The sequence below is a fragment of the Panthera onca genome, chromosome C1 (genome assembly GCF_046562875.1).
Source record: "Panthera onca isolate mPanOnc1 chromosome C1, mPanOnc1 haplotype 2, whole genome shotgun sequence".
NCBI classification, from domain to species: Eukaryota; Metazoa; Chordata; class Mammalia; order Carnivora; family Felidae; genus Panthera; species Panthera onca.
In genome coordinates this window covers 210,596,926-210,623,981 of record NC_138346.1, presented here as the reverse complement: position 1 = coordinate 210,623,981, position 27,056 = coordinate 210,596,926, and the positions used below count along the sequence as shown (strand labels likewise).

The window sequence follows — 27,056 nt, the reverse complement described above, 5'->3', positions numbered from 1 at the left end:
CCGGGACCGGAGGGAGGGCGCCACCCCTGTGCGCGTGCCTTACGTCCTCGGGTGCGGGCAACGGGAAGCAGCCTGGCTGGTTTGGCACAGGGGATGCACCGGAGGGCCAGGCTTAGAGACGGCTCGCAGAATGGGACGCCCGGGTGGCTCGGTCCGTTACGCGTCAGACTCTTGATTTCGGCTCAGGGCACGATCCCACGGTCCGTGGGACTGAACCCCACGCCGGACTCTGTGCACACAGCGCGGGGCCTGCTCGGGATTCGCTCCCTCCTCCTCTCTCGGCCCCTCCCCCCTCCTCAAAATAAACATTTTTTTAAAAAGAAAGAAATGGCTGGCCGAAGCCAAGGCAGCCGCAGAGGTGGGGAAGCCAGGGTTCCAGACGGAGTGGGTCTGCTCAGCGGCCCCCCCCGGGGAGCAGGAACCCGAACCCTTTGTCCTTGGAGTTTCACCTCCGTTTTTTTGTAAGTGTGAAAATGGCCCATCTTGGGTCACGGCGGTTACCACTCACCTGGGGGTCCTGGCTGTGGCCGCTGGTGATGAGTAATTTCTCAAGTGACCCTGAGGTGCCCCCGAGGAGAAGGGAGCTGAGCTGGTCAATTCCCACCCGCCCATCGTGCCGTGACACGAGAACCGTGGGAAGCGGCCTGGTGCCCGGTGAGAACGAGCGGGCCCCGTTCTAGCTTAGGCACCGTCCCCTCCCCGGTCTCCACACACCTTGCGTAGCTGCTTCACCTGAGTAAGAAAGAGCCAAAGGCTTTGGCTTCCGAAGAAGCAAAGCCCCCTCGCTGTTTGCTGACGGCAGCACCCACGCTCCCCCTCGGCCGCCTGCCCTTCGGGTGGACGTCTTCCCGATGACGACTTCCGGCCCAGCCAGACATTCCCGCACGTGGCGTGGCTTCACCTCTGTGGCCGCATTGGCTTTGTGGCACCACCCCGTGGGGAGAATGCATGTATTTTTTAATATGTTGTTTTACTGAGATGTCACATCCCGTGAAACTCAGCCTTGCAAGATGTACAGTCCAGTGGATTTTAGAACGTTCACAGAGCTGTGCGACCGTCACCAAACAATTCGGTTCTAGAACAGCTTGCACCCCCCCCCCCCGCCCCGCCCCAAAAGGGAAACCCGTATCCATCGGCCGTCACCCCTCACGTTCTTGTGGTGCCCGCTTTAGGGACGTGGAAGCGGGCTCGGAGGGCGAGAGGCTCACCCAGAGCTGCCCAGCGGGTTGAGAGGCAGAGCTGGGAGTCGGGGAGGCCCCGAGCTTCGTGACGTGGAGGCTTCGGCTCCGTTTGCGGGGCCTCTGTAGGGACATCCGGCTGCTGGCCTGAAGGGGCCCCTCCCCCACCAACCCTCGCATGTCCCTCGGGCCCTCCTCGCTGGCCTCCGTCACACGGAGGGGGAGGGAGACGGGCCTGCCAGCCCCCGAGAGCACACGCTTCCCCCAAGGGCAGGCTAGTCCTGCCCCCCAGGACCTTGGTTCGTGTTGACCTAGTTTCCTATCAGCGCTGTCTCTCCAGAACAGGAGGCTTTTTTATATTCACCATACAGTCGGTCAACGGGGCTTCTCACCCTCAGCACTGTTGACATTTGGGGCCGGTCCGTCTTCGTTGTGAGGCCTTCCTGTGCCCTGGAGGATGGCCACCAGCTTCCCTGGCTTCCACCTGCTAGATGCCTTGGGCACCTCCCAACTGTGACCACCAGAAGTCTCCGGGCATTTCCCAGGGTTCCCTGGGGGAGGTGGGGGTGGGTCTCGCCCCCGTGGAGAGCCAGCCTTCTGTAAAGTTGGATGTTTCTCAAGCGTCGAGCGTGGGATGGTCTAATCTTAGCATCTCTCTTAGCCGTTCAGTTCTAACGGAGTCCCCGTTGGGTCCCGCCATGTTCGGGCTGTGTGACCTCTGACAAGGGACTTCACCTCTCTGAATCTCAGTTTGCACACGTGTGAAGTCAGGGCTACGAGGCCTTCCGCCTGGGGAGGGGGGGGATTGTGAGGTGACGGTGAGCCAGGGCAGGTGCGCACCGGTGCTCAGTGAGGGTCACTTACTGACTGGTGTTGGGCACCTAGACCCATTTCTGGTTCCGTTCCACTGGCCAGTCACCGTGTGACCTCAGGAGTCACTCTTAACCTGCCTGGGCCTCAGTTTCCTCATCTGTGAAAATGGCAGCCGCCACAGACCCAGGCGAGAGTCGGGCGCGGTGCAGTGAGGGTGGGGGAGAGGCGGGGTCAGGCGGCAGGGGGATGACGGGAATGGCCCGAGTCTCCATTCCTTTTCTGGCGGCCGTGCTCCGGGTTGGCGCTGTTTCTGCCCTCGCTCCCAAGAAACCCGCCTGCCGCAGGCACCACCCCCTGGCCCTGGGCCATTGCCGTCTGGGAGCAGCGGGCCAGACCTCACAACCTGCTGGTGTTTTCTTGGAGGATCCCCCCCAGCAGCCTTTGGCCAGCAGAGACGTTCCCTGGACAAGCAGGAATCCCTCGGAAAGCTAACGAAGGGTTCCGCCGAGCCGTGCTCCCGGCATCCCTCGGGGGCCCGGGCTTACTGTCCAACATGGAATACCTCCTGGCTGCCGGTCAGCAGACCCCCCAGCCGGTCAGGCGCCTTCATCAGCCCCGATCCAGAGGGAGGCCCCGGGCAGGGTCCTGCCACCCCCTGGATCTTATAGGCCCGTCTTAGGGCATAAATGATCCCACCAACCTCGATCACTGCTTCTTATGGAACATGCAGTGGTGCAGCTGGTGTCCTGGGCCTTCATTGGACTTAGTTCACGCCTGACTCCTACTTGTGAGGTGGAAGATGTTTCAGGATTTAAGTCACTAACCTTTATTGAGTATTTTTATCTTAGGCCGGGGCTCTGCATCGCAACTGTGTTATCCCCATCTGACAGAGGGGGGCATGAAGGCACAGAGCGGTGAGGGACCTCGCCCAGGATCCGCCCCCCCCCCCCCCCACCAGGAAGTGGCACAGCCGGGCTCAAACCCAGGCAGTCGGGTTTCTGAGCCCAGACTCCAAAGGCCCCTCGTCCCACAACTCCAGGGGGCGCTACTTACATGGCAGTGATCTTCCTCTGCCCCCCGTCTTACTGGGGAGGACCCCGAAGCTGAGGGAGGTGGAGGAACTTGCTGAAGGTCGCACAGCAAGTTAAACAGTAGAAGTGGAGTTTGAACCCAGTTCTGACTCGTGTCATAACAGGGTGTTTGAGCCAATGTCCAGTAGCTTGAAACTTCGGGTGCAGAGTGCTCAGGAGAGGGTAAAGGCCCAGAGAGAAGAGGGAGTCAGAGCTCAGGGGGAGCTCCCAGCATTAACTTGCATTTAGCGGAAGCGGTCAGCCGGAGAAGTGCTGTGTAGACTGCCACGGGGAGCGGATCCCGTGGCATACCCATGCCTGTATCTTAGACTTTACACGCTGCTTTTTGTAGGTCTTGTCTCTGCCACAAGTGGGCCATTTGTAAGAGGTCCCTGTGCTTCAGAACTCAGGGGTACCACCGCCCCACCCTGCAGGACCAACCACAGGGGACCTCCCAGTTGTCAGGTAGCAGCGATGTCGAGCTGCCTGCTGAGTTAGAAGGTGCCTCTCCCAGGCCTAGACGGAGACGAAGCCCCACCTGGGAGAAGAAAGCCAGGAGGGGACAGAGAGGGCATCTTGCCTTGGGTTCTCCCGTGCTTCCCGCCTACGTGCCCGTGAATGTTTGCGAGAAGGCCGAGCTGGGGGTTAATTAGCATGATGGCAGATTGACCTGGGGCTCGTGTCTCCACCCTGGGTCCACCTTCCAGGCAGCCGAGATGGATGGGGCCCAGAGGAAGCAGGGAGCAGGGCAGCTTAGCACGTCAAGTGGTGCCCGGGATGGTGGGCCAGGAGGCCAGATGCACATGACCTAGAGGGAAAGGAGATGTGTTCCCAGTTGAAGTGCCCTGGCGGCCAGGAAATGAGGGTCTCCGTGGTGCTGGGTGGCCGCAAGCCTGGGGCAGCTCAGAGATACACGTGTTCATATCAAGGTCAAAGCCAGCACTCACGGTGACTCTGTTATCTGTAGCAACGTCCTAGGTTGTCAGGTTCACTGGAGAGCTCGGTTCAAGACCCTTGGGCCCCTGCCTGTGTCCCCGCTCGACCCTGGCATGATCTTGGGGAACCAGTTGAGAAAGGGAAAGAGACTGTGGTGAAGAGAATATGCATTAATGCATGGCTCATTATGTGCCCATTTTCTACCCCAAGTAATGTGAGATCACTTCAGTAAAACCCCACCTACGTGGCAGGGAGATCACCCAAGGCTGAGAGATGTTGGACTATCCCTCCTGCCCTAAGTCAGCCCCAGACTTGTTCCTGGGCTTCCTCCTGTGATCCTGGGAGCCAGGTTGAGGGTTTGCTCTGTCCCCTGCCTGCACTGGACAGCACCTTGTAAAGGGGAGCTCGTGGGCTGAATTTGGGAGGAGTTAGGGTGGTCAGGCAAAGCACCCATTTTCCTCCAATCTCATTCAAATCCCGGCTGGTCCTTAGAGAACTCGAAAGAATGGGTGATAAGTGTCTCCTTGGACCCCCTCTCCTCTGCCTCCTTGGTCTCCCTCTCTCGCGTCCCCTTGGTCTCCCTTTGTGTTAGCAGGAACCAAGGGGCAACCCCAAAGTGCGGCCTGCGGTGCAGGTGTTAGACTCTGACGGGCCATGCCATTCAGAGTCACAGCTGCCCAGGTACCGAGGGCGGATCCATGGCTTTCTCACCGCGGTGGGTCTTGGCCGAGCGACAGGCCGGGAGATCCCCTCGATCCCATTTTCTCTGTCTCCCGGCTCTCTCTCCAGGCCAAGCAGTCCTTAGCTACGCTGACCAAGGACGTCCCGAAGCGGCATTCCCTCGCCATGCCGGGCGAGACGGTGCTCAACGGCAACCAGGAGTGGGTGGTGCAGGCGGACCTCCCGCTGACCGCGGCCATCCGGCAGAGCCAGCAGACCCTCTACCACTCTCATCCCCCGCACCCTGCAGACCGGCAAGGTGAGTCCTGCCCCCGGCCGGGCCCAGCCCTGGCTGCCGCGGCTTCTTAGGAGGCTCCTGACCTTCCCAGGGCGGGGCAGGCAGCCTCTCCGTTCACACTGTAGCTGCGTGCGGGGGGGTGTGGGGGCAGAGGCCACAGGCTTGTTGTAACTGAGAAGTCTAAGAGATGGACTTCAGGCACAGCTGGCTCCTGAAGACCGGATGCTACCTGGGGCCCCCGCCTCTCCGCTCCACCTGCCTCCATTCGGCCTCATCTTTAGGCCCTCTCTTTCCACAGAGCAGCAAAACGGTCTCCGGGAGTTTCAGGCTTTTAAGGTCTTTAAGTGCAAAAGTCAGGAGAAAGAAAAACTAAGCGCTTTCTCTGGGTTTATGGTAAATCCCGAAGGAGGAGTCTGATTGGCCCGCGTGGATCACGTGCCCACCCCTGGACCAATGACTGTGTCCAGGGAGCGGGAACGCGGATTCTCCAGCCCGGGTCTCATGGGATCCTTTGGCAGGGGAGACCGCAGGGCTCCTCGCGGTCACGGGGTGTGTGGGAGGGCCACAAGTAAACGTCACACGTGTTCCCTCCGGGCACTGGTGGGAGGAAGGGTGCGGCCTCCGGGCAGCGTCTGTACCCACTGGCCGTGGTACGAGCCCCAAACCCCCCCGCCCGTCCGCAGCCCGCCTGGCTCTGTTCTCGGTCCCTGTGTTGAGTGGCTGCCTCTGGGCGACGCGTGCAAGTTGGGGGTTGGCGGCTGGCCTTTAGAGCCCGCAGGTGCTGCCGTGGCCCAGCTGGGTACCCAAGTCCCCGACCGCAAAGCCCGCTGTCCACCCCTCTCCCCCGCCAGCCCCCCACATCGAACCGTATGGCCACTGGCAGGAAGGACGATCTTTGTTGTGATGTAGCCCAGTCCGCTCCCTGCTCCCATGCTGCCTGCGTACAGGAGGCCCTCAGTCCGTCTCGTTCAACAGGGAGTGAAATCGGCGGAAGACAGGCTCTTTGGTGGGGGAAAGCGCGGGGAGAGCGGACAGTTGGGGGAGGCCTCTCTCAGGACAGGCGGAGTGACGTGAACGGTGATAATTCCTCCCGATGGAGCAGCGGGACCAGCCAAGACGGAGGCAGGAGGGAGATGGCCTGTGTCAGGCACTGTCAGAAAGCCAGTGTGATGTGAGCCAAGGCTGCTAGGGTGGCCGGGGCCACATCCCTTTGGGCCTTGGGGGTTTTCCCCCGCAGGGTGACCAGATGCCCCGCTCTACTGCAGCGTGAGGAATGGAGTCAGCAAGGACTCCCGTTCAGTGGAGGCTGGGAGGCCGCACGGTCTTCCCGGTGACAGACGGCAGTGGCTTCGGCTTGGGTAATGACAGCGGGGTTGGAGAATAGTGGACGTCTTTGGGGCGCCTGGGTGGCTCAGTCGGTTGAGCGTCCGACTTCGGCTCAGGTCATGATCTCGCGGTTCGTGGGTTCGAGCCCCACGTCGGGCTCTGTGCTGACAGCTCAGATCCTGGAGCCTGCTTTGGATTCTGGGTCTCCCTCTCTCTCTCTGTCCCTACCCTGCTCATGGTCTCTGTCTCAAAAATGAATTAATGTTAAAAGTTAAAAAAAAAAAGAAGTGGACAGATTGGGGGTTGTGTTTGAAGGTGCTGATGACTGGGTGCTGGGTGTAGGGGAAAGAGGGGACCCAGCGGTGGCCGCTAGGCTTCTCACTTGGGAAGCTGGTGTTGACCAGCGGTTACGATTGAGCCAGGTCTAGGGAACGTCCAGCTGGTGAGAGCATGGTGAGGACAGTCATCCAGGTCCCTGGAAACTCGGGCCTCTTCTCCTTCACTGCGGTTAGGAGAGGGCCACCTCGGATCCAGAGGCCATGCCGGACCTTCCCAGGAGCTGCCGTTTGGCCGTGTGTGGGTCTGTGGAGTGGAGGGCAAAGGGCTAGACAGTGTCTTCTCTATGCCTCGGCATTGTCACCTGCGTAACGGGAGCACAGGGGCGCCACTGCAGGGCGGCACAGGCGAGGACATGCTCTCCACCCCTCACTCACCAGCTGTCCCTGCTTTCCAGCGGTCAGGGTGAGCCCCTGCCACTCGCGGCAGCCCTCTGTCATCTCCGACGCATCTGCCGCCGAAGGCGACCGGTCGTCCACGCCAAGCGACATCAACTCCCCTCGGCACCGGACGCACTCCCTCTGCAACGTAAGGCCAGCAGCAGCAGGGCCTGGGCCCCGGGCCCTTGCCTGGAAACCGCAGGGGCGGGGTGGAGGGGTGAAGACGTACCCGCTGTTTCCTCTCGTCCACCCAGGGAGCACTCTGGCGAAGGCATTTCCTGTTCTGTTCTCTCCTTTTGCAAGAAGAGATGGATGTGGGGAGAAAGGAATGAGGCCTGTTTGCTCCTTGTGTCCGGGAGGGCCAGAAAAACCCAGAGGAAGGCGGGCCTGGGTCGGCTCAGGGTCCGTGCAGCCTGGATTACCTCTGGTCTAGGACTGCGGGCCTCTCCTCAGAGGTTCCTTCGGGGCCTTACCAGCACCCTTCACTTCCATGGAGAGCCAGCTCTCAGTCCTTCATCCTGGGATAAGCCAGGTTTTGTTTTGTTTTTTAGTTTCCAGGAGTCTGGGCAAATGCTACTTCTGGAGAGGTGTCCCACGAATTTGTTCTCGGGTTGTTTTTTTTTTTTTTTTCTTTTGCTTAATCAAATGCTCTTTGATGGCATACTGGGCACCAGCTACCAAAAGGTGCGGGTCCCTGGCCACCTCACTCTTGGTGACCGGCAGAGCAGACAGTCGGGCTCCCAAGAAGGGGACGAAGGTGGGTCAGGCATCTGAGGACAGGAGGACACCATGTGGACACGGGATCCGGGGTGTGGAGGCCACGCTACAGTTTTGTTCTGTCACGTGGTCGATACGACGGAGGGCGGCTCCCCTGCCGTGAAGGCAGAGACACAATAGAGTTAGGTGTTCAAGAACATGAGAAAGCTTTCTCAAAAATTCACTTAATGTTTTATTAACCAGTGAGACTGATAGGAGGAATGAGGTGAATACGGTAGGAAAGACAGACAAAATAACCATCACTTGCCACGGATCTGCTTTCCTACCTGGAAACTCAAGAGAATGACCTCCAAAGCTATTAGAACCGATAATGACCAAGTACATTAACGGGACTGGTTGAAAATCAGTGTAGAAAAATCAGTAACTTTTCTATAGATGAATAATCGTACTGGAAAGTTTTGTCCAGTCTACAAGAACAATGGAGAGTAGCTAAAGACTACTACTAAAAGCAGCTAAGCCTGAAATGAAAATAGTTGCCTTCACCTGGCAACATGGACCGTAGGGTTCGCTGGCCCGGGGCTTCATTCAGCCCAGGCAGGATGCCAAGAAGGTCGCTTCGGGCCTGAATCCCACTCAAGGCTGGGATTCTTTGTTAACTGGGGCTTTAAGGAAGCAATCTGTTCTTCTCTAGTTGCCACGACAGAACCCCGTGACAAAGGTGGTCTTGAAGGACAGAACGAGGGCCACTAGAGGGCCTCGGACATCTGTCCTCTGGTTCTGCGGGACCGCTGATGGGCTGTACTCACAGCCAAGGGTCCCCCCGTTCTTCGACCATGGGCCAGAGACTTCAGAGCAGCCATGCACACCCCCAATGAGAAGACCTTCCCAGGTGCCATATTTTGTCTTCTTGTGGTGGGCCCAAGGGGGCTCTGATAGCCAAAATCCCGTAGGAAAGCCCATTCTCAGCACGGGTTCTCTAAAGACCTCTTGAATTGCATTTGGCCTAGCCTTTTGCTCAACTTGGCCTTGACACATACCGGCTGCTCCAGGTGGCAGTCCAGCATATTTATTTCCGAGATCACAGGGGCCCTGCTGCCAGGAAAGGGGTGCTTTGATAAGCCAGTTGTCTGCACACAGCCATTTCAGTGGGCACTGGCTTCATTCTCTTCCCCATTAAAGCAGACCTATCTCCGTGGCCCCCCAGATTAGTTTCTGTTGGCAAACCTTGGGCTGGGACTAAAGACTAAACTAGCATTTGTTCCATTCCCGCCCACCCTCAGCCACGTTCATCCCCCATTTCAGCAGATGTGCACACAGGTAAGCCAAGAAGAGCCTAGAAAAAGCACCGGGTAACCCTGTGTTCTCGGGCCTTGGACCTGGTACCAGCAAGAACAGGCCAGCCCAGACCAAGGACTTCCCCATCCTCTTACTCTGTGGCCACTAATTTAGAGCAGAGGTGGGGACCAAGTGCAGGGAAGTTGAAGACTGATGGACGTCGGCCCAAATGACATTGTTTTTTTCATGGATATTTTGCCTGCAATTCTGGAAACCACCATCAGAGGCCCCCCCTACTAATGACTTGTGATCCGTTTGCCCCCCAGGCAGGGCAGCCAGAGTCTGGGCTGTAGCGAAGGCTTTGCGTCCAGCCACCTTTGCCTGCCCACAGGAAAGCAGCACTGGACCAGGAAGAAACAGTCCCAGATCTGTTCCTGTTCGGCTTACAATTAGTTCCATCACGTTGGGTTGTCCAGAGCCTCTCTGGATCTGTAAATCAGGCTAATGAGCCCTGCCTGCACCCCCAGAGAATAAGAGATGCGTTGAATTGGGGGGGGGGGGGGGGGGATTAGAAGCTACATGGTCTCCCGTGTCTTCCTGTCCAGAAATTTTTTTGTGGTCTTTAAAACCATATTTCTTTATGAAAAATCCCAAGTATAAACAACCTCCAGTCCCAACTTGATGGGCCAAGTGGGACAGGAACTTAGAAGCCTTCAGTTGACTGATCTGTTGATCACTGGGTGTTGGGTGGGGGAAGGGGGTCATTGAGAGACCTGAGGAGGCAAGAGCACCCCAGGACCTCTGGACCAGGCAGCATCTTGAACCCCAGGTGCCATTGCTGAGCCATCTGGGAGTGTCTGCTTCAGGGCGGGTGGGGGTGGGTTCCCCAGCACAGAGGCAGGGTGGTCCCCGAGAGAGGGCTTCCTTCCACGGAAGGCCCCACGGGCCACGAGCCACCTCTGCTCCCACGGGTCTCGTGTCGGTTTCATCTTCTCCCTCTTTTTGGCTGCAGGGCGACAGTCCCGGCCCAGTTCAGAAGAACCTGCACAACCCTATTGTACAGGTAGGTGTGCCTCCCCTGGCCATTTGGGCCCACTCCCCCACCCCTTGTTCCCCTGGGCCCTCGGCATCCCCACTTCCATTCTTGGACACCCAAGGCAGAGAAGAGTGAAGCCGCTGCTTCAGTCAATCCAGGTTTGGCGTCTGAGCCAGGCTCAGGGCCTCGTCTGCCCTCCCCAGTCCCCTTTCCAGTCCGTGGACCCACTCAGTGCATCATACATCCTCCGTCCCACTGCCCTGGTGAGTGGCTCCTGGCAGCCAATGGTTGATGACCCAGGCCAGAGGCTCACTGGGTCCCTTGCTGCAAGAAACTGTTCTTTCAGTACCCTGTCAGCAGTGAGGAGGGGACCGCAGGCAGGAAAACCTGAACTGAGAGTCGAGAGGGGTCTCTGAGACGGACTCTCTAGTCCTGGGGTCCCCAGATGCTGGTCTGTGCACGGCCCATCTCCATCAGGGTCCACCAGGAAAGACTTTGCAAATGCAGATTCCGGGGGCCTTTAAGCCTGAAGGATCTGAGCCCCCAGGTATGGGATGGGCCCTGGAATTCAGGTAATTCTGGTGTGTTTTGGGCACCATTAGTCTAACCTCCATCTTTTGCCCAATGACACTCCGTGTCTTTGTGTAAGGCACTCGACAGTTTGTAAAGCCCTCCTATAGACACCACCCTCTGGCCCATTAGCCCGCACAGGAGGCTATCCCCGACATCACTGTGGTCTTGGGCTCAGAGAGAGAGGCAAGGGGCACTCCAAGAGTCCATGGGTAGTGACCTAGTTAGGACGAGAACTCAAGCTCCAGCCTCCCTGCTCTAGTCCACCCTCTTGGCCAAGGCCTTAAGGTCCAGGGCCCTTGCTCGTGGCTGGCACGAAGCTCAGGTCGCCCCCTTCCTCATTTTCCGGGCTCCCCTGGTTCTCCTTTCCCATGGGGACTTTCTTTTTACAGGCAACCCGTACCCCTGCCGCAGTGTCCCCGCAGACGAGGCCTGGGCCCAGCGGGAGCCAAGTGCGCAGACGCGCTCCTGCAGGCCCTCAGGAAGCACCCCAAGGGTGTGGGCAAACTGACAGCTGTAGAGCGGCAGCTAGCGGTCATTTAAAGGGTTATTATAACGCGGCACTGCTGTAAGCACGGTAGTCCTCGCTGCCACCCTCACAGCGGCCTCGGGTGGGTCCCGCCGTGGTCCCAGAGAGCTTCCGCAACTGGCCCAAGTGGGCTCCGCCAGCGAGGAGGGGCAGACCCTGGCATTTCACCCACCCGTGGCCCCTGCCCGCCCCCTGTCCCTCTGCCCCTCTTCCCCCCCCCCCCCCCCCCCGCACCCAGCTCAGGTGGCTTTGTTCTTCTCCTTCTACCCCCGCCGCCCGCCCGACTCCTCAGTCACTAGAGGATCTTGAAGACCAAAAACGGAAAAAGAAGAAAGAGAAGATGGGATTCGGCTCCATCTCGCGCGTCTTCGCCAGAGGGAAGCAGCGGAAGTCCCTCGACCCCGGCCTCTTTGATGGTACCGCCCCTGATTATTACATAGAGGAGGACGCGGACTGGTGATACCCGCCTCCCTGCGCCTGCCGCGCGCAGGCGTGTCTGTGCGTGTGGACGTGCGTGCGGGGGAGGGGGGGCGCGGCGGGGCGTGCGTGGCGGGGCGTGTGCGGGCGCGAGCTCCCGCGCACGTGGGTGCTGGGCGTGGCCGAGCGCGGGCCCCGCCCCCTGCGGCGCCACCTCTGTAATTGATGTACATACTCCAACCGTGTGTGACTCTGTCAACTCTCTGTCGTCCTCGGAGCGATACAGTCGTGTTGTTAATATGGGTTTGTTTCTGTTTCTTTTCCGTGTTTTGTTTTTTTTTTGTTCGGTTCGTTGGGTTGTTTTTTTTTCACCCTCCCCCCCCCCTTCTCCTCCCCTCCTCCTTTTTTATGAAACTTGAAAACTTGAAGGACTGCTGTGTATTTGTAAATAACAAAACTATTGTGCACTCCGTGCTTGTAAATGTCCCTTGTCCAAACTGCTACTCTTGGAGCCCGTCTGCCCAAGGATGTGGTCTGTTTTTGCTGTCCCGTTCCCCCGCCCCCCCCCCCCGCCCCCCAGGTGTGAACGCGTGGGACCAGACCCTGTCCCCGGGGCGCCGAGTCACTTTAATCCGCAAGCTGCCCAAGTGGTCGGGTAAGGTCGGCTCCTCGCCAAGACCCGGAGCCCGGCCAGGGGATTGGGGGCGGCGGGGGGGAGGGGGGCGGCTTACCTTGGCTCGGCGTGCCGGAGGTCAAACGGGCTCTTTTTAACGGCCTGCCAGTTTTTAAATTGCGTTGCCGTTTCTTTCTTTATGGAAAAAAAAAAAAAAAAGAAAATTGTTCCGTTTAATTTATTTGCACAAACGCAGAAGACTTATTCTATCTAAATTATTACATAAATATTGGAATGTATATTTTTCCATGGGGTGGGCGGGAGGCGGGTGTTTTGTTGACTTGTCTGTTCTATTATCATGCTGCTGCCAAACTGTGCAAGGTAGACTTTAGGGTGGCCAGAACCCAAGGACCATTGGATTTCAAAGCTTGCTTTTTTCCGTTCTTTCTTCTCTTTCTCCCCCGTTCTTCGGCCCCTGCATGGAAGTGCACTCCACCTTCCTTCCCACCCGTAGCTCTTCCCCCTTTCTAAATATCTATTTATTTATCTGAAATAAGGAAAACTGACCTCAGTGAGCAGAGGGCCAGCTGTGATGGTCACCTTCTCTCGGGTCTGTCTTTTGTGAGAGCGGTTGAGTTCAGAGTGAGACAGCCAATCACATGACCACAGGGTATGGCCACAGGGACCCTCGGCCCGAGTCGGTGCCACGAGGGGCCTCGAGAGGCCATAGGTTCTTCCCTGCAGCTGTGTCTTTCTCATCCTCGGGTCATTCTGCATGTTGGCCAGGCAGGTGTCCTTGGGGGAGGCACCCACCTCAAGGGGAGGGCTGCTGGGGACACAGTGTCCGGCATCAGAACCTCTCTGCCCTCCCCATTCTGGCTGGTTCCTCCAGCCACACTTAATAGAATCTCCCGGGATCCCTTGGGCCCTGTCCCCCAACTTGTCACAACAGCCTGAGCCCCCTCACCCCAGGAGAGAAGGGCTGGCAGGAAATCGGCCCGTTTGGGGAGCAACATTGGCCCCAGGGAGGCTTCACCAGCAAAGGAACCGTGTGCATTGTAACGCCAGGTGATGGAGAACTCGTGAGCTTCTAAGCCAGGGCCTCCTAAGGCCTAAAACTAGCTTCACCTTTTCTTTTGTTGACCTGTGGATCCCCCCCCCTCCCCCCGCTTCACCTTAACTACTAACACAGCTCGATGACCCGCACCCTCTGCACAACAGTAGTGGCGCTTTCTGCTAACTGTAACATTTTCAGCGCTTACAAAGAAAGGAGATTTGAAAGTGCTGGAAAATCTCTATCAGAAAGATAGGATATATTGTCCAGAGTCTCTAAAGCAAACAAAAAAGCACCAGTAGGCTGTTCCCTTTCCTTCTGACTCGGTGGGGGCCGGGGGCGGGGGGGGGCGGTTGCTGGGCAAGAGCAGGCAGGGTACCTAATAAGGATCTTTCGGGCCTCCTTCGGCTAAGCTGTTTAACCGAGCCTGGCGGTGAGGGAGCGCGGCCGGAGCTGACATCTTTCTCTACGGAGAGAGACTTTAGAAAACACTTTTCTTCCCCCGTGATTTTTTGTTTCCTTTCGGTTGATTTTTTATTGTTTGCCCTTTACTTATGAGAACATAAGATTGCAACCACTCCTGGTAATGATTCAGTAGTTCCTTTTCATTTCAGTTTTTGTAAATTAGGAGATAAATCTAAGAGTTACTAAGGATGATTTATTTAAGAGAACTACGTCAAATAGCGAATGAGTTATGGGTAAATTAGTTGAAAATAACTTTTCCCATGGGGAAGGTTTCTCGAAGGCATGGATGCAAATATAAAATATAAAAAAAAAAAATCTAAATAAAGCTTATTTTAAAATATTATTGAACTCTATGTTATTTGAGTGCTTCTATCTTGCTCCGGGCGGGGGGCAAAGCCCCTGCATGGCCTGCTCCTTGAAATTCCAGGGCTGGGTCCGGAGGGGCCGAGGAAAGCTGGCTGAATTCTGGCTGAATTCTGGGCCCGTGGTGGGGGCGGAGGCCAGGGTGGCCTCCCAGAAACCTCTCACCTTGGCCGCCCTGACTGTAATTTGGGGGAGCTGTCAGCATCCAGGGCTGCCTGTGGTCCTATCGTGCCACCTGTAAGCCTGGCACCCTGGCCCTGAGTTCTCCAGTCCAGCGGCCCCGGTCAGCTTTCCTCTGCTTCCTTCTCTCCCCGGCCATCCTTCCAAAGGCCCAGAAACGGGCCTGTGAGTTTGGGGCATGTTACTTCCTGCAGACCTCAGTGGGCCTCTGCATCGTCCCAACGTCCCACCTACCCTGGGGACAGGAGAGGAGCTTAAGAGAGAAATCAATGGAGTCACAGGACTTTCCTGATCAAGCCAGTGTGGGCCAGGCTTTTTCGAGTCCCAGGAGATCCCTCCGATGCAAAGCCTGGGCCTCTTCCCAGTGAAACTCCACAGTGTTGCCCGAGAATAGGTCACCCTGGATACCCAACCCCCGATTGCAGCCAGGGCCTTCGACCTCTATCTCCCAACTTAAAGACAAATCCTCTCCAGCAATCAAACTGATGGAAGCCCCTGTCATTTCTGCTGGAAGAAAGCTCAAAGTTCTATGATCTATGAACCATGCCGAGAAGTCGTGCAGCTCAGGACTTGGGGAACTTAGGGACGTCCACCCCGGCAGTTCTCAACCTGGCCACACGTTAGAATCACCTGCAGAGCTTGTGAAAACCGTTAACCGATGCCAGGCCACATCCCTGAATCAGAGCGTGGTTAAGCCTTCTCTGGTGCATTCTAAGGTGCAGTCAGCATGGAGAACCACTGGGCTGAGGAGGGTGAGAAGCCCAAACTTACATGCCATTGCTCCCCGCTCTCTGGCCTCATGCAGACATCACTAATCAATCAAAGAGCCCCTCCCACCCAGCCCAAAGCAGCCTCTGATTTCTTCACTTTACAAAGCCTCAGACAGCCCCTGCCGATCAGTTAGACTTTGGCATACAAGGGGAAAGCCTTTCTGTCATCCCGAAACTAACTCCACCACCCCACCCTACCCGCCCTGGACTGATGGGAAGAACTTTGGCCCAGAGAGGAGTGACCTGGCCAAGATTCTAACTATCGCTCCTCTAGCCCTGTAACCTTTTCAAGGGCTGAGCCATACCTCATTCGAAGCTGTGTAGCTCGACTCAAAAGCCACACTACCTCCTTTGTTAATCTTCTCCGAGACCTTGCCCCCAAATGGTCCGACTTCAAGTGGTACCTATTAGAAATTGAAGTCGGGATGCCCAGGGCATCTAGGGCCAGGGTACAGCCCCACAGGTTGCGTACTGCACTACTCCAGAAGGCACTACTGTGGAAATGGTGCCCTGAGTTGTACAGTGCACAACCTGCACAGCTGTACTCAGTGGCCCCTCCACGTGCTCTCCCACCCGTGCTGGCAGGCTCCAACAGATACAACCTAATAACATAATAATAATATCTAACAATTATTAAGCACTTCCCACGAGCCATGGTCTATGCTGCACATTTTACACGCATTAACTCAGTTAACCCTCCCATAACTGACGAGATCACTACATTTTTGATGAGAAAACTGAGGTTAAGTAAATCGTCCAGGGTCAAGGGGCTAGTAAAGAACAGAGCTGGATTTCAAACCTAGGGAGTCCATAGTGCCTTGGCCACTCTACCACCTGGGCAGTGAGGGGCTGGGCCTGGTTGGCAGCTCACCTTGCCCACCAGGAGTCTGTGGCACAGCCTAGCACTTCCTTGCTGGTGGGACTGCACCTACTCTATCCATTCCGGCAGCCTTTTACCCCCAGGTCAGGGAGCCCCACCCCTGGGAGGAACTGGGGCAGGCAGACTACATACAAGCTCTTGTCCCGCACTGGTGCTCCATCCGGGCCAGAGGCGTGCCCCCGTTTGCCCTGCTGCAGGACCCCTCGCTGCACAGAGCTGCCGCAGTCTCGGGGTTAGCTCCGCCCCCGACGTGAGGCGGCGTCTCCCATCCTGGCCACAGCCTGGGCCCGGGAGCCACCCACACCCACGCCCAGTGGGGAATCCCAGTGCCGTGTGGCTGCAACATACGGGGTCACCAGCCCTTTGACCGGGAGTTTTAAAATAGCTACAGGGCCTCTCACCCAAAACCTGCATTCTCACAACACGGGCCTCACAGACACCCCCCCCCCAGCCCATCTGCTCCCAACAAACGGCTCCGAAGTTTTTTCCATTCACACCCCACTAGGTGGGGCAAACACTGCCATAGGCCCACATCTCCCACCTGTTCCCATTGTCGAGTAGGAAAAGAACTTGGCGATAATAAAGTATCAGGAGGGAATACATGCAATCACAGCTTTATCTTAGAAGAGGGTTCATAAGCTTAGGTTATGAAGGAATGCCCTATAAACGTGAAGATAACGTAGGAGTTTGATCTGGACTGTACATTAGAAGCGTTTGAACATAAACATCAGTGCATCGCTAGTGAAGTGTCACGGTACAGGCCAACCGCGGGTGTAGATCTTGCTGGCAGCCGGGGTGTGGACAGTTCATCCCAGAACCACCGCCACCTGGGGTCGTGAAGCCCACTTACTGAAAAACATACGCAAATATGCAACCCTGTGTGTACTCTTAAGGGCTCTGACCACCGTCCCCAGCAAACAGTCCATGAGAACATGATCCCAAGAGGACTGATCTTTAAGCAGCAAGAACAGCAGTAACTGAAACTCTTGCCCCGGTCTTCCTGAACGTGGCAGGACCTCCCATTGCCCAGCCCGTCCCCAGGAAGGCCTGGCGACATCGTTGGGCTGCTTGTAGCAGTCGCCCTTCTGAATCCGAGGCCCCAGGACATGCTGGCGGACTGCTCGTCTGCATTACTGAGTTTCAGGTTTTGTCTGATTGCTTTCTTAACGGGTTACCAGTAAATAGCAGTTAATTGCACCAAAACAAGAGAATCTATGAAACTGCACGCCGTGCTCCATGTGGAGGACCCTTGCAGCCCCTCCCCCTCCCCAGCGGGGCCAGGCCGTGCCTGGATCATCACTCCAGCTCCGGCCCCTGCATCTGATTTCAAGCGAGTTGTCTCACCCGTGAGCCTCGGTGTCCTCTCGTCCTCTCCCCTCCTCACAGGCTCAGAAATGAGCGCTGCATGCGTTTTGGAGCCTGGAAAGCACTGGCCCCACGTGGCCCGCATTCCCCCGTGATCTGAGTGGATTTAAGTTCCATCGGGGGTAGGAAAAAAGTGTGGAGGCGGCTTGATACACATCTTGAGCGCAAAGAGGACTCAAGCAAAACTTGTCCCTGGGGATAAAACCTGGTCATCAGGCTGTGTGGACCTGATATCCCTCCAGCTGTGTACCCTCTCCACAGAGTCCAGATGTAGTTCCAGTGCTGCTCTGTGAGAGAACCCAGGCTTCCCCGCCTCAGAACAGGGAGGCTTGGACCTGCTGGCCCAGAGCGTCCACCAGCCGTGACGCCATTCTTTCTAGATTCGAAGGAGAAACCTACTCCCTGCTGTGGCCAGCACAGCGATTAGGCTGCCCAAGCCTAAGTGCTTGGGACAGAAGCCCCCAGGTCACCCCGGGGGGGCACACGTATAAGGACACGTGTGTCAGAACTCGGGGCCAGCCCGGTCTCACATGCCTCAAACTCTGTGCAAATATTCACTTATCTGATCTTCCCAGTAACCCTCCAGGATAGATACTGTTATTATCCCCATTTTATAGATGAACAAACCAAGGCACAGAGAGGTCAAGTTTCTGCCCAAAGTCACACAGCCAGGAAGAGGCAGAACCGGGTTTCAACTCCAGCACTGGTCTGACTCCAGAGTCTATGTCATCAGTAATTGTGCTGTATGGTCTCCCCCAGGGACAATATCAATAGGAAGCTTCAGAGAACTTAACAAAGCCTCACTAGCCCAGCCCCATGCAGGCTTGCTCTTTGGGGCTCAGTTTTTCTACCCAACAGAGGAAGGAAGTGGAATAAGCAGTAGTTTTCAAACTGTGTTCCATGGAACCCTTGAGCGTTCCTCAGGTCACTCCAGAGGCTGCCATAGCTGATAAAAGAATCAGCGGGCAGGGCTCCGGTCCTACCTTCGGCCACAAGCTCTGCTCTTATCTGTTGCACGCTGTACCTACATGCAGGAGTCCATGTGGAGGGTCCCACGACAGGAAAAAACATGAGAAAGAGGGAGGGAGGGAAAGAAAAGAGAACCACACACAGATCGGTAGTTGAGAAACCTGACCGCGCCTTGAGTTTTGAGGATACAGATTCCCAGGCTCCATCTTATACCTACTAAATCAGGTCTGGGGGGGGGGGGGGGTGAGGCCCTGGGATCTGTGTACCGAACAAGTTCCCCCTTGTGGGCTCAGCTGCCAGAGGTTCGTTCCATGGGGCAGTAGCTGAGGGTGGCATCCTGCCCACGGGTTTCAGCATACACTTGCCATTGGGAAATTTCCCCAAGGGACCATGACTAGGGAGGGCGAGGCTGCCTTTCCGGGGCAGCTCCAGATCCCTCGGGGAGGGCGGAACCATGCTCAGGCCAGGCCCTGAGGAGCAGAGAGCGAAGGGGTCTGGCATTGGTGTACCTGCTGCCCCCCCACCCCCACCCCTGGGCAGAACCCCCAGCGGTACACCTGTTAGAGTCACAGAGAGGTGCCCAATTCTAGAGGCACACAGCCAGGAAGGGGGGGGGGGGGGGACAGAAGTCAGACCTGGGTGCAGGCCAAGTTCTGAGCGTGGCACCTGCCATCTCAGACTTGGCCGGGGCCCGACGGTGCCCCGTGGACAGCAGATGCTGAGCCCTACACATTGGGAGCCAGGCTGCCCGAGCTGTGCCCCGGGGAGCAGTCTGGGCGATGCTGCTACTGAGGGAGGGGCCCAGCAGGGCTCTGCCCAGACCCTGCCCTCAGGCTCCTAAGGAGGCCCAGCCTGCAACCCAAGAGCCCCACCACCCCAGCCCAGTGCAGGCGGGAGCCCGGAGCCCGGCTCTGGACTTCCCGTTCCCAGCGTGGCCAAGGACTCGCTGTGTGACCACTGGCAAGTCAGTCCCCCTCTCTGGGCCTCAGACACCCTCCAAAATAAGCCAGGGCAGTGGTGGCCTATGGCATCCTAGGAGTCCTTGATGTCCGAGGCCATCTCCCCCCCCCCCCCCAAACTCATGCCCTTCAGCCCAAAGGCCAGTATATTTCTCTTACAGATACGATTTCGTTGGCACGAAGGGTTTGTAATGCCAAGGCAGTGTGAAACCCTAACCCGTGGGTTCGGTCGTCTGATCTCTGTCCCGTGGGCGGCCTCAGACCTCCTCCCGCACCCCTCACCGTGGAGAAGTCGCTCCCCTGGGCACCCCCAGACCCCTCAGCCCTGCTCCGCACCAGGAAGAGGTGGCCCAGACCCCTTTCCTCCTCACTCTGGCAGAACGGGAAAGCCCGCAAAGGGAGGGCCCGAGCCCCGCCCCAGGAGGCCACATCCAGGTCCCCTGGTCCCCAGGTCCCCTGGATGAACCACAGCAACATTACACAGAAGAATGCCCCTGCCAGGGAGCAGCCCTTCACAGTTTGTAACGCTCTTTCTCGGGCAGACCAGGGTCAAGGCTAAGAGGGTGTGCCCTGGTAGCCCTTAGTCCTGACATCGGCTCCCTGGTAACCTCAGGCAAGTCAGTGAACCTGGCTGGGCCTCAGTTTCCTCACCTGTACGCTGGGGACAATAAAGCATCGTCAAGGGGTGGCCGCAAGGAAGGAAGGAGTTCCCGCATATGGAAAAGGCTTAGCTCAGGTGGCAGTAAATGTCAGCCGCGATGATGTTGGTGAGGACAATGACGGCAGTGATCTCATTTCAGCCCCTCACCCGCCCTGTGAGAGGGGCAGGCAGGCCCCTCAGTATAGGTGTGAAGGAAGCTTAGTACAAGCGTGAATTAGAGGTGAGAGGGCTCTCGTGGCTTCTTGCCCACTCCCCTCACATTACGGATGGGAATGGCTGAGCCGGTTCTAGAACCCAGGCTCTGAGCAGACCACAAGATTCGGGGCGCGGCGAGGGGGGATGGCGGGGAATAAATGCTTGGGTCGTCTTGGAAACAATGCCGTGTCTCTAACCCTTAGAGAATCAACACAACACGTTAGCTCTGTAAGGCTCTGACAAGTTCTGCAGTGAAGAAAAATACCACACTTTTTTCCACCTCGTGTTTCCCAAACTTAATGGACCACAGAACCATGCATTTTTTAAGGTTTATTTTGATAGAGAGAGAACACAAGCAGGAGAGGGGTAGAGAGAGGGAGAGAGAGAGAGAATCCCAAGCAGGCTTGCACAGTGTGGAGCCTGACGCGGGGCCCGAACCCACGAACCGTGAAATCACGACCTGAGCCGAAACCAGGAGTCAGATGCTTAACTGACCGAGCCATCCAGGTGCCCCAAGGACGCTGCGTTTTTTGTCTAGTTCCATGGAGCACCCCCTACCCCTCTGGGACGTGTGGCAATGGGCGACTCCTTCAGCCCCTGTATCCTGTGCTTGGAGGCGCTAAGCCAGTGGTTCTTTGCAGAGCTTGGAGCCCACCACACTTCTGACATCATTTAGCCCTGGAAAGTTCCTGAGGCTCGTGTGGGATTCCCACGTGCCTTAAGGAGTGAGCCAGGATCAAGGCCAGGTGGGCCTCTTTCTATCCCCTTTGCTTAGTTAGAAAGGACCTGAGTCAGTATAGGGCATCTGCACACGGGCCCCCGCGGGCTAGCTAAGAAGTGCCAGCCCCAGGGTATTTATCTTGTGGCCGTCCCGGGTCCCAGGCATAGGCAGAGAGGCCCAGTCCATTGCCACAGGGCCTTGGACAGGGACAGGAATGGGCACATCCTGCCGGCACAGCTGGCCCCGCCTGCCCTGTCTCCCCACCAGCTCTGAGCTGCCTAATGGCTTTCCCCAGGACAGGCCACAGACATTGGTGGCACATCCAAGCTGGGTCCGTGCACACACAGTGCCAGCTCCCTTCCTTGCTAGGACACCGATGTCTCGGGGGGGGGCGGCACGGAGCCTGCGGTTGGGGGCGGGCAGGCCAGGAAGGAGAGAAATCTGCCCCTAGCAGCTGTCACCACAGACGCCAGTGCTGTGGCGACAGGGAAGGAGGCTCTCGACAGGCCAGAGGGAATCTGAGGGCCTGTCTACAGGTTCTGAGGGTCAGAGATGACAGGCTGGGTCACCAACTGCAACTCGCGTGTGAGAGCCACTGCCAGGTCCCCTCCGTCTCTCCTTGCGTGTGCGGGAAACACACGATCGTTTCGGCGACAGCCTGAACCCAGCAGAACTGATAAAAACCAAGCAGTACAGGGAGGAACGTTGAGGAAAGACCAGGCTTTGGAGCCAGACCTCTGGGTTCGATCCCAAAGAAGCCACTCACTCACCCAGTCCCTTTGGGCCTCGGTTTTCCCCTCCATGAGATGGACACAAAACTGCCTATCTCCTGAGGCCACTGCCAAGATGACGTAACAAACGGGCAGAAGCGTCCAGCCTATGGCAGCTGCATGTCTCAGCGTGGCAGGAGACTCACGTGAGAGGAAACGTGGCCAGTGGCCTAAGACACGGACTCTGCGTCCTGGCTGTGCGTTCTGTCCACACCTGATTGACGTCTCTGAGCTCCACTGGCCTCATCCGTGCAATGGGAACACAGCCGCTCACTGAGCAGGAAAGCACCGGGCAAGCCCAGCCGTCACGGCGGGGGGCCTCCCGATAAGAGCTGGAATGTCTTTCCTGAAACCCTCTCCGCTTTAGGTCAGCTCTAGCGGCCCCGCCGCACAGTGCTGTGGGCGATGACAGGGGCTCACCTCCACGAGCACTCTCGGGAGCCAGCACCGAGCTGCACGCTTACGCCCCTCATTCCCGCTATGTCCCGGTCCCAGAGGCCTCCGGCAGGTTGGGAAGAGGGTACCCGGCGGCCCCGCAGTCTGGCCCCTCCTAAGGAAGCAAGCCCCGCTGGGCTCTAGTGCTTCCAGACCTCCTGATCTTTCAAAAGAAGCCAAAAATGCCACAGATACACCGCAGTTCTTACTACTGGCAACTCAGGTTTTTTAGAAGATCCGTGTTCTTTAGGGGAAAAAAAATTTCCACGGCCCCGGTCTGTCTCCAGGCCACCTGCTCTGCCACGTCTGCTCTGGATTCCCTCTGTCCTTGTCTTTCCCCTTGATCGCAGAGCCCCGTGTGCCTGCCCGGCCACAGGCGTCCATCTCAATTTGACACGTGTCCTCCTTCACCAGAGGGCCCTGCGGCCCTTCGCTCGATGGGGAGCCCGGCAGCAGGGGACCACGCTCGTTTCTGAACCCAGAGCAGGGCTCCCAGAGCTCGGGGTGTTGAGGAAGTAGCAGGTGCCCTCCGAATTCTGGATTCGGCACAGGAATCCTGAGCCTGCCTGGCCCCCAGAGGGCTGTGGTCAGACTTGGGGGCAGCCTGCCTGCGGCCCGGAGCCCAGCCAGGGGACTCCACCATTTCTCGTGGCCGCGCTCGGTGGGATTCAGAGATGGAGAGGGTGGCAGGGGAGGCCTCGCTTCACCCTCAGGTGGAGGTGTTGATGGGCTGACAAAGGGGGACCCCAAGCTCTCCCAGAAATGCCAGGCGGATGCGTGGTCACCGGTGCGGAAACAGCCGTAACCTGCAGGCCCAGGGATACGGTGTGGGTGTCAGGCTGAGGACGGAGGACAAGGACTGGCTTCTGGCGGGGGGGAAGAAGGGCGTAGGGAGTGAGAAAAGCCGGGGGAGGAGAGGAGGACGCGATCTGCAGACATTTCCTGAGGGCCAGGCGAGTCCAGGCCCTTGACATACACTCAGTAAGTCATTCGACAGACACGGGCTGGCCGCTCCCCGTGTGCCAGGCCTAGGGCTCGGGCGGAGGATGCAGGTGTGAACACGAGACGACAGAAGTCACCCTAATGTAGTCCTCACCAAAATCGCATGAAGGGTCTGTTATGGTCCCAACCTTACAAGGGAGGACACGGAGGCTCAGACAGGCGACAGAAACAGCCGAGGGGACATAGCACGTGATGAAACAAGGATAAGAATTGGGGTCCAACAGCGCCCTAAACCCAGGCAGGTGCAAGTACAGCTGACAAAGCCAGGAGCTGTCAGAGTGGCTTAGTCCCCTCTCATCTCCAGAAAGTCAAGACCAGCACCAGCTTTTTCCCTGACAATTCCAGTTAGGGGTCGAAGTTGTAAGAATGCCCTCCATGAGCCCCACCAGAGCTCGCTCTTCATTTTGAAGGACATTAAAGATCTGCTCAGAAGCATCTTTGCTCTTCGTAAATTAGCCTTGGTGCCAGAAACAGTGTAGCTCATCGCAGGTACAGGAAAGTTCCAGGCAGCTGGGAGTATTTTGAAGGAGGTTGGAGGCTGGACAGTTTGCACTCACCGCTTAGGATGATCCCAGAGAGCGGCATTGGCTCTGGGGGCCTCGCCCTGAGCCAGAGGTCCACAGATCCGACTCGCTGGGGGTCCCCCCTGTGCCAGCGAGCAAACGGATAGGGTCCCACGACCATCCTGATAACCGCAGTCCACGGGACTCACAGAAGCAGGCTGAGCCGACCCAGAAAGGACCTCAGAGGTCCTGAGGGCCGGAGGGGAGCCGGGAGGGCTGGGAGCCAGGCTGAAAATCCCATCAGGGAGCCCGGGCACAGCTGGGCCCTCAAAGCACACAGCAACTGGATGCTCTAACCTGGCCTCCCAAGAGCCGTACAGACGCAAACTCGTCCTGTCTCCACGGGGCCCTGGGAGACGGATCCTTCTCCAGCCCCCAGCCTCTGCTTCCTACAGGCCTCACCTCCCAGACCCGCCCATCGGTAGAAAAGCCAGTTAGGAAACTAGGCCCTCAAGAGTACTAGCCGTGGGAACACAGGGGGAGGCCGCCCCCAGCATAAACAAAAGGGCAGAGAGATTTCAGGCGCAGATCAGACTCTAAGAAGGTCTTCCCAAACGTGGGCACTATTCGGTGGGGGGCGGGGGGGGGGGGACAGGTCAACAAGGAGCAAAAAGGAAAGCTTCTCTCTACATTGTTAAAGCAGACAGTGGCTGTCATTGGATGACACTGCACCTGCCTGCCCTGGACCTCGTCTCCACATCTTGCCCCTAAGTCTGTAAAATTAAGAAATACTTGCCAATCAGCTACCCGGGAAGTGAGTACAGTACAGAGCAGGTGAAGCCTTGCCCAGTCCAGGAAATCGATTCCCTGCCTCTTGGGAAAATTCCCCAAGGGGCTGGCGGGAAGTGGTGACGGGGGGGAGGAGGGAAGATGTCCTCTGAGGTTGGGGACAGGGGTCTTGTCGCCCCAGGGGACAGACACAGTGAGCACAAGCTTAGGGCCTTTGCCAGGCACCAAAAAGGAGGGGAAAGGGAAATATGTGAGGTTTTCTCTGAACGCATCAAACAGTTATCGCTGGTAAGGGCTGAACTCTGTCTGACTTCTATGTGTGCTTTGTGGTTCTGTGGATTTTCTTTCTTATTTTTTTAATGTTTATTTATTTTTGAGAGAGAGAGACAGAGAATGAGCAGGGGAGGGTCAGAGAGAGGGAGACAGAATCCAAAGGAGGCGCCAAGCTCTGAGCTGTCAGCTGAGCCCAACGCGGGGCTCGAACTCACACCTTGAGATCATGACCTGAGCCGAAGTCGGATGCTTAACCAATAGAGCCAGGTGCCCCGGCCTTGTGGATTTTAAAGGACATGGGGGGAGGGAGTGCCGTCAGCTTTTGAGCTCAGGGCCTCCAAGCACCCGCTGGGCACTGGGGTCAGGGTGTTGTGGGCGGGTGGCGAGCCCACCGGGGTCCCGCCGTCACCCCAGCAGCTACGTGGTCAGTGACTCGATGCCGTGTGAACCCGTGTTGTCGGTCTGGCACTCCAGGGTCTGTCTTTTGCACATCTTTCACAGGGGCTGTGACTGCGGGCTCCAGCAAAGCATCTCCATGCAATGCAGCGGCTGTTATCAGGCCATAAAATGTTACTTTCTCATATTATAATGCAGAATTTTAAAAATGAGAATTCAGCTTCTGGCTGGATAAGTGCTGACAGGGGGCTCCCTGCCACTGCCCAAGGGCAGGGAGTTTTGACCTTACTTGGCTGGCAGAGCAGGGTGGGTCTGAGAACAGAGGGGCCCCGGGGCGGAAGGATGGGGGCGCCCGGAGCAGCCACACTGTGTGCTCACTGGCATCTAGGGTGTGGAGGCCAGGTATGCCCCTAACCATCCTCCCCGGCGCAGGACAGCCCCCACGACAAAGAATGAGCCAGTCCCAGATGTCATTCAGCAGCGCTGATGTCGAGAGGCTGAGAAACAGGAATGAGACCATATGGTGTGTTCAAGAAGCTGCAAGCAGCTTGATGTGGCCGAAAGGAGGTGGGACGAAGAGGAGCCTGGAGGGAGAGGCCTCCCTCCCTCCTTACCTCTCATCCTGCCTGCTTTCTTTTAACCAGCGTCTCTAGAGCACCTTCTGTCCAGGCAGTAGAGGGCAGGATCCGGCTCATACAGGCTCACAAACAGATTTCCTCGCTCACATCCAGCGACCTCTTGCTGGTCAGTGAAATCGGCCACGGTGGGTGAATCTACACCACAGAGATCGGCAGAGATTGAGCCCTTGCTGAGGGCCAGAGATACCGAGGGAGCAAAAGCAGGCCCCGCCCCCTTCCTTCCGGGGTTGCCATTCACCAAGTAATCCCCTGACCGTTCGTTAATTTCAGCCGAGAGAAGCGCAGGCAGGAAGAGCCCCTGGGTTCATGAGAGCCCCGCGAGCACACGCACCTGGAGCGGAGGCGTGCTGGTGACCGGCCTCCCCCAGGTGACCTGAGAAGGGGTCCCTGGAAGAGGCAACATTTCACTAGAGCCTGAAGGCTTCATAGGAGTTCACCAAGCAGATAAGCCAGTGGGGGGGGGGGGGGGGGGGGGGGGCGGCTTTCAGGCAGAGAGCAGCAGGTGCAATGGATTCGAGATGGGGAGGGGATCAGGAGTGCTGGAAAAGTACCAGAAGCCCGGGGTGCCAGAGAGGGGGTGAGGGACAGAGGAGAAGCCAGCCAAGGGCTGAGTCGCAGAGAGTCTTGTCATGTAAGGAGTCTGGGCTTCATCCAGGGAACCGGTGATGGATGTTGAGCAGAAGAGGTCCCTGGGAAGATTCAAATTAAAACAAAAACACCGACTGTCCTTTTCCCATAACTTGGGCTTCTGCCGATGGCATTAAGCATCACCGTGAACCAGACTTGGGTGGTAAAGAGGTGCAGAGACCTGACCTCTGACCTGGGAACTCCCTTTGTGGCAAAGGCAGATGGACAGACCCGCCCACCAGCGGTGCCCACAGAACGTGAAGAGCGCTGGGTGGACAGTGCCCTCGGCCAAGAGGGACGTCCTCTCGGGGCCTCGCGGAGCAAGACAGACCGGGGACCCTCCCTCCACAGAACCACTAAAGCTAAAATAGAGCGTACTTCCTCATGTATCTCCGACATCACCAAAAGTTAGGGATATCCCCAAGTTGCCCCTATCCAAAACTAAGAAGCTGTGAGCTAACCCCAGAACGAGGAGCAGTGAGTGATAACTCAGTGTGGAAACCGGGGTCTGTCCTGGGAACAGATGCTGATGTCAGGACTGTGTACCCGGAAGTCCGTGTCAGGGCGTGGCACAGCGAAGGAACAGAGTCTGTGGTCCCTCGTCCTCCCAGGTCCCTCTAACAGGAACGAAGTGGTCCCTGCTGCCAGGTATCATCCCCATTCCCTATCTCCTCCTACGCCGGCAAATCCTCTCTGGAGGACAGCACCTGCTATTTAGACCCTAGAGATTCCCAGAAGATCAAACCTGAGTTCAGCACGCATGCAAATCCACAGAAAAACACAACCAATCTAGAGCACCCACGGCCTTTTCAGATACAGGAATTACCAATACCAAATATAAGCTAACACGTAGGTCGTTCTTTAAAAAAAAAAATTAAGATGAGGGG

At 57.3% G+C, this 27,056-nt stretch overlaps 1 protein-coding gene across 4 annotated transcripts in view; it reads left to right on the top strand.

The window, feature by feature from the left end:
• Positions 1–27,056, top strand: part of KAZN (kazrin, periplakin interacting protein) — a 1,074,196-nt gene that overhangs the window by 1,008,345 nt on the left and 38,795 nt on the right. For all 4 annotated transcript variants that reach the window (XM_078452367.2, XM_078452366.2, XM_060625149.3 and 1 more), the window contains 4 exons: positions 4,787–4,976; positions 7,015–7,145; positions 10,002–10,052; positions 11,417–11,540. In XM_078452367.2, coding sequence (XP_078308493.1) covers positions 4,787–4,976; positions 7,015–7,145; positions 10,002–10,052; positions 11,417–11,540 — 496 coding nt within the window. The remainder of the gene's footprint in view (positions 1–4,786; positions 4,977–7,014; positions 7,146–10,001; positions 10,053–11,416; positions 11,541–27,056) is intronic.